Source organism: Nanorana parkeri, unplaced genomic scaffold, assembly GCF_000935625.1.
Source record: "Nanorana parkeri isolate BGI_ZX_2015 unplaced genomic scaffold, ASM93562v1 scaffold129, whole genome shotgun sequence".
Taxonomy (NCBI): Eukaryota; Metazoa; Chordata; class Amphibia; order Anura; family Dicroglossidae; genus Nanorana; species Nanorana parkeri.
The window spans coordinates 249,609-262,418 of NW_017306397.1; the positions used below are offsets into that span (position 1 = coordinate 249,609).

The 12,810-nt window shown below is 39.4% G+C and overlaps 1 protein-coding gene across 3 annotated transcripts in view; it reads left to right on the forward strand.

The window, feature by feature from the left end:
* The window catches only part of NCEH1 (neutral cholesterol ester hydrolase 1), a 31,280-nt gene extending 22,155 nt beyond the window's left edge, over window positions 1-9,125 (forward strand). For all 3 annotated transcript variants that reach the window (XM_018553766.1, XM_018553768.1, XM_018553767.1), the window contains exon 5: window positions 8,273-9,125. In XM_018553766.1, the coding sequence (XP_018409268.1) occupies window positions 8,273-8,890 (618 nt within the window). In that variant the 3' untranslated portion in view covers window positions 8,891-9,125. The remainder of the gene's footprint in view (window positions 1-8,272) is intronic.
* The last annotated feature ends 3,685 nt before the right edge of the window (window positions 9,126-12,810 follow it).

Sequence of the window (12,810 nt, forward strand, 5' to 3'; positions counted from 1 at the left end):
TTTTTTATATGTGACTTTTATTTTATTTTACTATTTTATATGTTACTTTTATTTTTTTTTTATTTATATTTATTTTTTTGCACTTATTGTTATTGCTATTATATAGGGGGATAACAATCCCCCTATATAATAGCAAAGGCACACTGACAGGTCCTCTTTATGGAGGCGGGGCGGACGCGAACGAGCACAGTGCTGTCCGTCCGTTTTTTTACTACGGGCGGACGGCAAGAGGTTAATGTCGCACGTCGGCTTTAACTATGCGGATGAGTGTAAATCACTCACCTCATAGTTCTCCTTTAAGTCACATTCACCTTTGCATAAAATGCATAAAAAATAATAGTCATCTTGTGAGCAATAATTCATTTAATGTCATCCATAGAAAGTAAACTGCTTTGTGCCCCTTTTAAAAGAAAATTCTATATAGCTCCTAAGGGAAGCACAGTTAAAACACATTACACAGTGCAGGCAATTTATTTCAGACCCCTTTTTTTTATTTAGAGGATCAGTTTTATGATTTACAGATTTAAAAGATGTAGCCTTTGCTGAAAATTGCATGTGAAATCTGTAGATCCAGAGATAGAGGCCGCTGAAGTTCTATGCAAACTGCAACTTGTTCCTGTAAAAATAATTCTATCCTCTTTCCCCATCTTCTCCCTGTCCTGCCCTTTGGTCCTTTTAATATAAAGGCCAACTTTACTGACCAGGACATGGAGTGGTGAGGCTAAGTCAAGATATGAATGTAAAATCTATTGCCCTCAATCTATGGGTCTGTTTATTATTTTGATATTAGTGTTTCATTTTTTTTCCCCATATTTTGCTCAGTTTGAATTGCCAAGACTTGTTACAGGCTTACTTTGAAACCTTTATGAATAAGAATTACATAGACTTATCAAACATCTTAAATCAGAACTTTATCTTAAAGGAAATCTGTGATCACAACACTTGTGACAGGTTTGCTTTGAAACCTTTATGAATAGGAATTACATAGACTTATCAAACATCTTAAATCAGAACTTTATCTTAAAGGAAATCTGTGATGACAACACAAATATCAATATAAATGAATATTGTGCTAAATAGTAGGCGTATGAGTAGTGGCTGATCATGTCTTTGCCATAGCTGCAGGAGTCACTGCAAGTACCCCTTCCTCTGCATATGGTGAGAGAAGGCACCCCCTATACCCGTGGTTCTCAACTGGTGGGTTGTGACCCAAAAGTGGGTCGGGACCCCATGTTCAGTGGGTCGCCGCATTCTTACCACTGCACTAATTGAGCGCAAAACTTTTAGTCCTCGTGCTGAGCAGCCATTCAAAATATGCTGCCTGGCGCCGAGTGTCAGCTGGAGGTGGGGTGGGCTAGGGGTATGGCCGCAAAGAAGCTCCATCCATACGTGCATTTCTTACAGCTCCCTTGCACTACTGGAGTGATGTCACTATCTGGCTCCCGACACCTCTACATGGAGTGCAAGGGAGCTGTACAAGCAATACACATATGGATGGAGCTTCGTCACAACACAACAGCCCGCACTGGACCCCTACAATTTTTTTGGAGTGTGTATGTGAGAATGTGTCTGTGGTTGTGTGTGTCTGTCAGTGTTGTAATTGCGAACTACCATGCACTCGCACCGTTTTTGTGCGGGAGGTGCATTGCATTGCCATTAATTTGAATGGCACCGCAAACATACCTCCCGCCCACAGTTCGATCGCTTGCATCGGAATAAGCGGCACTGCAATGCCGTGTGTTCCAATGCAGGGCGACTTGGGTTATGACTTAATGATCAAGGACAAATGTGGGTCCCGAGGTTATACAGCTTGAGAACCACTGCCCTATACCACAGTGTAACACTTAGGGGGCTCAAGAAGTCTGATAGCACATGCCCAAGCCTAGGAAACTACAACAGTTTGGAAAGTCTGTGTTTCTATAGCAGTGTCTGCTATGGGCAGCACTGATAGAATCCCGGGGTACAATAGCATACTAATATCTGCCTGCTATTTAGTTCTTAGTGTATCTGGTAATATAATTATTGGCAGTACAGATAGACTTTATCTTTGCTTCAATATCTGTCTTACTAAGACAGAGCTCATGGAGAGCATTCGTTCATCCATTGTTTGCAATGCAGATGGCCAAACAAGGTTCATTGACCCGTGGGGATGTGAATGGTCTCTGCCATCTTTCATGTTGGCATTTTCGTTTCTCAGCTGAATCTGATAACTAACATTTTATCCTGTGTCTACAGCATACTAAGCATCATGAAATGCACATATAGGTACATACTGTATTTTATGCTGAACAATAGAAACATACCAACCAGTTGATGTTTTGATTTCAGCAAGCATTCTACTTTTTTACCATGGTGTGGCACTGCTGTATTAGACTTTTGATTGTAAAGTACAAAGAAGGATTTGCGAGTCCTTTAGCAAATACAGCAAGTGTGGAAATAAACACAGAGAACCACATAAACCAGATTGGACCAAAATGTATGTTTTTGAAGGCTTTTATTTCAGTTCATGCATCTATTACAGATCTTAGTACTTTACCACATTTTGATTCACATTTGCATTGCTTTTATTTTTCTCATTGCACACAAAAACATCATCAAATGAGTGTCTTCCATTTTTCTTTTGTTTTAAATGGCACTTTCGTGGACCAGAGCATTAGTATATCCAATAAGACCACTGTATTCTCTCAGATATCCATGTTACATAGTATTTGAAGTTGAATAAAGACACAGGTCCATCGAGTTCAACCTTTGTGTGTTTGTCTGTGTGTGTGTCAGCTTTAATAATGGAGTGTGTCACAATGATACATACTTCTAAAGTTTCAAAGTGTTGGAACATCTAGAGAGCACTAGCATACCAGGTATCAAAACTCTAATCAAGACTCCAACATTTCCCCAGAGCTGACATCACCAGTGTGTGTGGCGTCTATGTTTTCAAACAATTCAAACCCTTTTTAAACAAAGTTTATTAAAAAGACTGTGTCACAGCCTAACAAATATAAAACGAATGCTGCGTGGAAAGAAGCTTTAAATATAATATTTGCCTGTATCGCTGTCCATGCCACCAGTCTTCACTCTATATTCAAAAAATACCGCTGCCTAAAGAAAATCTTTTTTTTTTTTTTACTTTGGAGGTTACATAGTCTCTTTAAGTACTTAAAGCAGAACTCCATTCCTACAAGTTATGAGCCATCTTCTCCTGTCTTGGGTGCTTGTTGGAAAACTTTACTCTTTGAGTTTCTCCCTCTATCCTCCCCACTGTGTGTCTTCAAATTTTCTTTAGAGGCCATTGCAACAGGCATACTTCCCGTCCTTGTAACACTGAACATCCCACAGGACCCACTGGTTGTCAGATATCCTCCTGACCTACGGTGGTGTCAATAACTGCTGCTATGTCCTATGTGGATGTCACGATCTGGGATCAGGCTCAGAGTCCCGTAGCTGAAACAGCAGGCAAATTCGTGGTATAAAAGGTCGGGTTTGGTACACAAGCAGACGGTAGAAGTATAGGAGCAGGCAGAAGCGTAGTCAGCGAACAAGCCGAGGTCCGTAGCCAAAGGTATCAGGTATGAAGCAGAAGACGAGAGTAGTCGGTGAATCAGCAACCAAAGGTCGGTACATGGTTAGCAGTATGAGCAGATTGTATCGCAGTGGGAGTAGGGAGCAAGATATTGGCAGGAGCACAATAATCTGGCAAACAGGAAGTGCAGAGGCATGGCTAAAATAGGAGGTTCAAGGGAGGAGCAAGGAGTTCAGAGTTCAGCAGAAACTAGGTTTAACTGAGGATTACACAGGAGATCAGGCAAGGAGCTATCCAAGGTGGCTCAGCAGGTAGAACCACCTTCAGCTACAGCAGAGGCCCCGGGTTCAGATCCGGTTCCTGCCAGTGGAGCACACAACTTCCATTGAGCCAGTTTTATCTGGATGAGAAAATGTTAGCTGCAGAGTCCTCTCTCCTCTCTGTGCACAGTGAATCTTGGCACTCAGGAATCCTTCTGCAGCTGACAGCAAAAATAATTGTGTATCTCTCTGTGTGAATGCAGTGTTGTTTCTCAGTGGGAATGACTGCCTTGCTGTGGCCCTGGTATTAGGTGATAATGCATGCTGTAATATCCACTTATACAGGAGCCCGTAAGGAATACGGAAGAGGAGCTCACACTAGTTTCTTATGTTGTCCAGTGTAATTTGAACTGCAAACACATGTTACACATTTAATCTGGTTTACTGTCTTCTGCTGTTCATTTAGGCAAAACTGTGTGTATAGCTAATATAGGCATAATGTCTGCAAAATGTCATTCACCGCTGCTGGTGGCATTACTGCAGTGATCTGCTGGCGTCACTTGGCTCCTTCTACCAGCCATTGCCGAGCAGGATGAAAATGACTAAGGATAGTCATGTGGAAAAAAGATTGTGAGATGATAAAGATAGGATCAAATCAAAGTACAGTATTAATGAGGGTCGGAGAGTCAAAATGTAGTACAAAATTGTATAAATTTATTGATTAAAATTCTCGGTCATTCTAGAAACACCAATTAGCCAGCACCTGTTACTATCTAAAAATGATTATTGCAACAACCCTCACTCACATACCAAAACCATGCACACTAGGATGGGCTGATCAGCATAATAAATGGTACCGGTTAAACTCAAGTTCATTGAGAAATCAGCGCTGAAAAAATATTAAATTGAGATGTAATATGACTATTTAGCCTTGGATACTCATTGATTGTGTTGAAATCTTTCCAAAGATGCTGAAAGGGTTGTGATCCCTGAGATGAATGGTGTAAGTATTAATCAGTTACATTTGTAGCCACTGCTCTCGGAATAGGACAGGCAGACCATGAGACAAATAGCTTGGTCAGAAACTAATGTTGAATGCACGAACAACGTCCTGATAGATTCAATCAAATGATTTCACCCGGAGTATTTATCACACTAAAGTCTCGAACAAATAGTACTCACGGGTGCTGGATTACTTCCGGACGATTTGTCTCAGAGGGTATGGATTTCTCGCCTGCCTGTTGCTTCAGATAGTCCTCTGTAGTGGGATAAATCCTCTTTGCTTGGAAAACTCAGACTCTTAGAAGGTTTCCTTGATATGTGGAGTGATTCCAAAGGCTTTAGTTTTGTTGAAAATATAGTCATGAAGTCGCGCTGTATGGTAACACGAACCGGGGTGTCTAGTGCCTGACATGCAGGTGGTTAGTCAGCTTAACGTCCACTACCATAACGCGTTTCGCCCCGCCTTCTTTCTCAGGGCTTCGTCAAATCTTGGTAGGGGGTGATTACACAGAGTTTTTATTTCCTCAACTCATGTGTTACTCCTAACCCCTTGGATGCTGAGGTGGAGTGAGTGTCGATGCTGTCATATACAATTAAAAAATCAACTATAATGCAGGGTGAAAAATATCATACAGATTTGATGGTTATTAATTGACTATGTAGTTGCAGTAAGAATATATACGAGTACAGCATAATGTTTTGTAAATAATAAATGTTTATAAGGGTCAACCCAATAAAATACTAGTTTCAATATTTGGGAATTCGATGTAAGGAGTCTCAATTCTGAGAGATCTTACTAGTATTCATAACGGAAATAAAACCAGAGTGACTCAAATATAAGAGGGGACCCTAGGTTTACTGGTAAACTTTATAAGGGATAAGGATTAAAGGAGAACTTGTAAGTTACATTAGTTGTTAAGTCCATGTGGAGCCATCGTATTTAACTTAAAAATCCAAATGTTTTCCTTCTGGAGTAATACCGTATTGAAATCACCCCTGCGTGCTGGCAATTTAAGTGCATAGATTGCTTTAATTTTTATGCCTATGGTTTGTCCTCCATGATGTTTCATGAAATGTTGCGCAAGTGGACTTTCTTTGTCATTGTTTTTTATATCCCTCAGATGTTCACCGATTCCTTTTTTTAGCTGACGTTTAGTTTTTCCAATATATAGTTTTTTACATGGGCATTCTATTTGATAGATTACCCGCGTGGTATTGCAGTTAATAAAATAAAGAATATCAAAACTGGTGGTGCCTGCTGAATCTACAAATTGTTTAGATTTATGTACAAATGGGCAGATATGGCATTTGCCACAAGCATACATGCCCTTAGGTTTTGCTGTCTTGGATAGCCAAGTTTCCTGAGTGCTGGGAACAAATTCCGAAGAGACCAACTGGTCTCGTAGGTTCCGTGCCCGACATGCTGTCACCAGTGGGTACGGACCTACTATTTTTCTCAGGGTAGGGCATAGCTGAAGGATATGCCAATGTTTCTTTAATGTTTGTTTAAGAGTGGACCAGCCAGTTCCGTATTGAGTAATCATACGGACCCTTTGATCGTTTTATCTTTTTTTGTACCCTTAAGGAGTTCCTCTCTTGTTCGTTTATTAGCTATGGCTAAACTTTTTTTAAGGACTCGATGGGAGTAACCCCGTCCCCTGAAACGTTCATACATGGCTTTTGATTCATATCTGAAGTCATTAAGAGAAGTACAGTTCATCTTAAGACGGAGGAACTGGCCAGTAGGTATGCCCTGTTTCAGGGATAACGGGTGATGGCTGCTCGTGTGGAGAACTGTATTGGCTGCTGTGGGTTTCCCAAAGGTGTTAGTTGCTAATTTGTCACCGTCTATTCGGATTCTCAAATCTAGAAATGAAATTTCGTGGGTGCTTATTTTAGAAGTAAGATCAATATTCCTATTGTTTTTATTTAGATCTGATATGAATTCCAGTAATTGATCCTTTGAACCTGTCCATACTAATAGAATGTTGTCAATGAATCTAAACCATGACTTGACATGTGATTTGAACATGTGGTGCGGATAAACATTATCATGTTCCCACATGCCTAGGTGGATACATGCGTACGCCGGAGCCCAGGGGGCTCCCATAGACGTACCTCTATTTGTTTATAGTGACTGCCTGCAAACTGAAAAGTAGTTATTCAAAGCAAAATCCAGGTGATCAAAAATGAACTCAGTTTGAGCAGCTGCATTGGGGAAGAGAGATTCCAAATAGTATTTGACTGCTAGTAGTCCCCATTTATGTGGGATAGAAGTATAAAGGGATTCTACATCTAGACCCACAAGCAGTGAGCCCTCTTCTATGATTAAATTGGCAATTTTTTGTATTGTGTCCCCTGTGTCTCTCAGGTAGGACGGAAGTTTTAACATAATGTCTTTTAGAAGTGTATCAGGGAATTTGCCGACGTTTTCAAGGGGGCCCCCACGGCTGACACAATTGGTCTACCGTGGGTTTCGTATTGTCCTTGTGGATCTTCGGTATTATGTAAAAAGTAGGGGTGTTGAAATTATCAACTCTGGTGAAATTGAATTCTTTATTGGTGAGTAGGCTCTCTTGTTTAGCAAGATCAAGTTTGAAATTTAGTTCACTCACTACTTTACTGTAGGGGGAATCTCTTATTTTTACATAGGTTGTTGTATTATTTAACAGGCGATTCACCTCTTCTAGGTAAATTTCTTCAGTGAGGAGAACCACGTTACCCCCTTTATCACTCATTTTTATAACCAATTTTGGTGTATTTTTTTATTATTTCAAAGCTTTCCTTTCTTGTTTATTTAAGTTATCCTGTCCTTATATTGTCCCGTTGGTGGCCCTAAGGTCCGCCTCAACAAGATCTCTGAACATACTAATATAACGGTTATTATTTAAGTTGGGCATAGTTTTTGATTTCCTGCTTAAATTAGTGATTCTATTGGTGGGTTGCTCGTCGGTGTATTCCTCCTGGGTTATGTGTTCTCCTCGCGGAGGGCTTGTAGATCTTTTAGGGCTTGGGTATCAACGCCATCGTCCATCACCTGCAGGGAAGGGTTACCATCCTTTGAGTATAGGAATTTGAAGTATACTTTTCTGAGGAATAGGTTTAAATCTTTATAGATAACAAATTCATCCATACCCTCAGTCGGTGAAAATCTTAAACCCTTCTGGAGGAGAGAGACATGGTGGGGACTCAGTTGAATGTTCGTTAGGTTGATAATGTTATTTGTCTCAGGTTAGTTAGGATTGTCATGTGGCCTGATTTTTATTCCAGTTGCAAGGTAGAAAATGTCAGGTAAATGTTAAAATAGGGACAGAAAGCTTCAGAACAGGTGCAGGGTGAGGTGTGGGGAAGTATAAACATATTTGCTGCAGACTGCAGTTTTATTTTAATTAATCTTATCTTTATAATATGAAGGTGGTTATAAGATTTGGTCTACACCACAGATGGTATGTAACAATTTTTTAACTTTTTTATAATTTTATATTCCTTACAGCTTACTGGAGATACAACTCTTACCACCAAAGTGAAACTGCAAGCTTTAATCTATCCTGTTCTCCAAATGCTGGATTTCAACACTCCTTCTTATCAACAAAACACAGACATGCCAATAGTGTCTCGATTTGTGATGATTAAGTTCTGGCTTGACTACCTCAATGGAAGCCATGACTTCGCCCACGCAATGCTGGTTAATAATCACACATCTTTAGACATAAGTGATACTGTTGCACTACGTGAACGATTGAATTGGGATTCATTACTGCCACCATCTTTCAAAAAGAACTACAAGCCTGTATTTCAGACTGTGGGTAGTCCGAGTGTTATACATAATGTACCTGCTTTACTTGACGTCAGAGCATCTCCACTGATTGCACATAAGGAAGCACTCCAACGGCTTCCAAAGACCTATGTCCTGACCTGTGAGCATGATGTCCTCAGGGACGATGGAACCATGTATGCCAAAAGGCTGGAGGAAGCAGGAATTGATGTTACTCATGACCATTATGAGGACGGCTTCCATGGTTGCATGCTGTTTTCTGCTTGGCCCACTTATTTTTCAGCCGGTGCTAGAACAAGAGATGGTTATATCAAATGGCTCAGAGGGAATCTTTAATGAAGGTACCAAATTATTTGACTGCCAATAGAGGTTAAAAACATGTTAAATGGTAAATCCCCTATAGTACTAAATGGTTGTTGCCTTTAAGCATTAAAATGGCAAAGTACCACGGCATTATTTCTAACGTGCAATATGGTATATATGCACTCCAACGCACAAAAACTAAACTGGAAAATGTAATCCCTAAATGTAATCACTAAATTTGTCTCGTGACATAGGCACATTGTACATCGCTGATCATAGTCTTCATAATAATGAAACCTGATCCAGCAGAGGGTAGCCGATTACCTTAACCAGAAGGGGTTACCCTTGTGAAAAATGCTATAGTACTTTAGCTGGCATAGCAAGCTACACACACAGAATTGTGGGTATCTGATGTTACACATTTTGTAACTTCAGCTGTGAAGTGCTACTATAGAAAATAACCTTTCCTTTCATTAATGAGCCAGTAACCCTAGACTACAAAACAAATGACATATGTAAGACTTTGAGTAAAATCTACAGAAATGTCAGTAGTTTACTTTATTCTAATTGGTATATTTAGTACATCCGCCTACAAAATGTGTTTTTTTTTTTGCCCACCTGCTAAGTTATGATAACAATATATATCTGTCAGTGTTATTTTCTAGTCTTTTTTTTCTATAAGAGACAGCTTTTTGGCTATTGGCCTTTAAAATGAATACATGTATAGAATGTATTATCCATAAATGCATTATAACCAAAAAAAAGCTAAAGTTGAAGTGAACCTATCAGCGATTTTAAATATTTAAAGAGCCATTCACACCATTGTGTTGTGGTAATGCACATTTCGTGCATTGGTGAGCTTGGTGTCATTCATTTTGAATGACATCCCAATGCACCTTCCCAAAAGGCTTGCATTGCAGCACACCACAACACCAACACACAATAACACACTACCATTTGTTGTGGTGCACTGCATTGGAAAAAAATACTGCAGGTACACTTTCCCGTCCACTCTGATAATTTGGCAAAACATTTAAAAGGAAAGAGCTACTTTGGCACATTGATGCACGTGAGCACAATGCACCAAAGTTGACAAGTATGAATGGCCCATAAAAATTAAGGTCCTACCTAAAGCAGACACCAAATGTTGCCTCCTATTACCTTTGTTACCCAAGAAACCATCCTCTGTGTTTTTCGGGAAAATAAGTTTTACTTTGTAACTAGGGGCCTGACTAGCGTGCCCGTATTGGGCATTTAGACATTCTCATTGTAAAAGGAGATGGCAGTGTATAGGGCTTACCCATAGGAGGCCATCTCTAATAATGAAGTGAAATTAAATTAGGGGCACAAAGGACACTTTTTCTGGCTAGTAAAGATAATGGCATGCATATCATGATGCATGCTTTTGGTTTTAAAGTGTATTTCTACTTTGCAGTCAGAGTTGAGAAAACCCCACTATATGTTTATGTGCTCCCATTCACACAGCATACCTTAAAATAACTAAAAAGGGGAAAAAAATACCTTTTACATGTCTCCGTGGGCACAGACTTTAAGCTACTCTCTACAGGGACACTCTGAGCTTCCTCTCATCAACATACGATTCTAGAGCTTTAACCCTTTTGTTAGGACAGTGTTCAAATCTAGTTTACAACTGATAAGAGATCTGCCAGCCTGTACAGACAGGGTTAATTATGGTAGCCTCCCCAACCCACTTGCACTCCAGAGGAAAATTCAGTTTAGCGAAAACTAGTAATATGTAATCAGCAGTTTTTAATTTTGATGTGAATGAGAACACATAACAAATATAAAGTAGATGTTATGCCAATTTGGCTGCAAACTTGGAAATACGCTTTAAGGGTACACTCCAGACAAAACTAAAAATCGAAACTTAAGATAGATATGGGGGCACAGCCTACCTGCTGAGCAGTTGAAATGTCAAGTTGAAAATGTATATACTGCACCGATCCACCACAGTTCCTTCAGTCTGTAATGTGGTGATCCTGGAACACACTGGAATGGTGATCATAAAATCTCAAAAACAAAAAGTTTGATGTGGCGGAAACGCTAGTACGAAAATGTTTTACAGCCACCAACCAGATATAAACATACCTTAGAAGTTTGAATGTGATTGTGATGTAGGAAACTGAGAATGTTTCTTGGCACAGGAAGTTCACTCCTACTGCCCACCCAGAGCTTCATTTGCTTATTCTGCAGATGACTACACAGAACTCAGGATATATTAAATTGAGTGGATGCAACCTCAGATAGTAAATGTTTAAAATGGTTGACAAGATGATAGGATTACTGGGCTCAGGGAAAATGGTATGTTTTAAAATGTTAGATATTTGACAGATATATGATCGAAATGTTACGGGTAACAGATCCCACACCTTTATTTATTTCTAAGTACTTTAGTATTACTAATATTAAAGTGAGTATAAAAACAGCCACATTGTAGTAGCTCTGCAGTGCTGCACTAAGCTGTCGCAAACAAGAACCAGCATGCTGTAGCAAGGCATGCTGTGGCAAAGGGCCTTGTTCTGGGTAAAGAAGAACTCTGGAATTTTTAGTTTAAACATAACTAGATAGCTGAACTTTACCTCCCTGTTTTTTAGATAGTTTTAGATGTTTTCGATTTACCTGCTGCAGCATATTATCCTAAAAACGCTGCAGTCAGTTTGTACCTCTGTTGACCCCTATTGTTTTAAAAGAAAAGGAAACTCTTACAGGTCTGGCTGTTGTCCAGAGACTTGTGTACTGTTCTTTTGTCACGAAAAGTTATTGTATGTGAATGTCAAGAGAGAAGTGTATTCTAGAATATAATAAGGAATTGTCTCTTCCAGCAACAACAATGCAATTTATGTCATATAATATAGTGTTTTAGGTGCAAAGTATGCGTGTAGCATATATGTTTGTGTGCTTTATACTGTGTTACGGCTTGACTGAAGTATAAAGTACGTTTATACACAAAATAAGTTGTGCATTGCAAACCACTTAAAAAAAAACATAAAAACTCATCCACTCTTTTTAAACTGTATTGTCGCAGATGCTGTACTTTTCAGTACTACAGCTAAAATACGGCCTATAATGCACCCATTAAAATCATCTGTGTGTTTTTATCATTAACCATTGCCTCATCTTATAGTGCTGTTTGTTATTCTTCAGATACTACAGCACTGCACTGTTGTTTTCAAAAATTGTATTGTACAGTACAAAGTCTAAGGTTATAGATACACTGTTTCTGCCCCTTACAAAGATTGCAGACAACCATTATGTAGTAAATAGAATACAGCACAAATGTAATACTGGCTATATACTTGGCAGCCTGGAAGCTCTCCATCAGTTTTCAATCACTGCAATTTGTCAAACACAGTTTCAATTACAGAAATTAATAGAAAGTGCCTTTAACTAGCACTAGAGTGCTTTCAGTCATTACCACCATTATTTTATTGTTCTTGCTCAAACTTGGAAATGTCCAATTTCAGACTTTTGAGTGTATGGTCAGCATATGTAATAGTTTTGACTCTTCCTCCTAAACCACTCCAAACTGTAAGGTTGTAAGGGATAAGGTACCATATTTTTCAACACAAGCATATAGTGAAAATAATCTCAAAATAATTGTATACCACTTTTATTATAAAGGAGATCAGCTGCTTATATTGCATCTGTGTTTATTCAAATTAAACCTTTTGGTACATAATACAAAATGGCACATGCCTTCATGGTAACTTTTAAAACACAGGGCTTACTAACGTGCCGGCCTCATTTTCTGCAAGAAAAAGTGAGCGAACCCCCCTCTCCGTAGCTTCATATCAGTCCTTTAAAGTGTGATGACTGACCTCAGCGACCAATAGTGTCTAGCGGAAATTGAAGGGCCAGTACTCCAAATGGCCAGGGTCAGCACAGCAGTTATTAGGCATTCCTGGTAGAAGGCAGGGCTATGATATACAAGG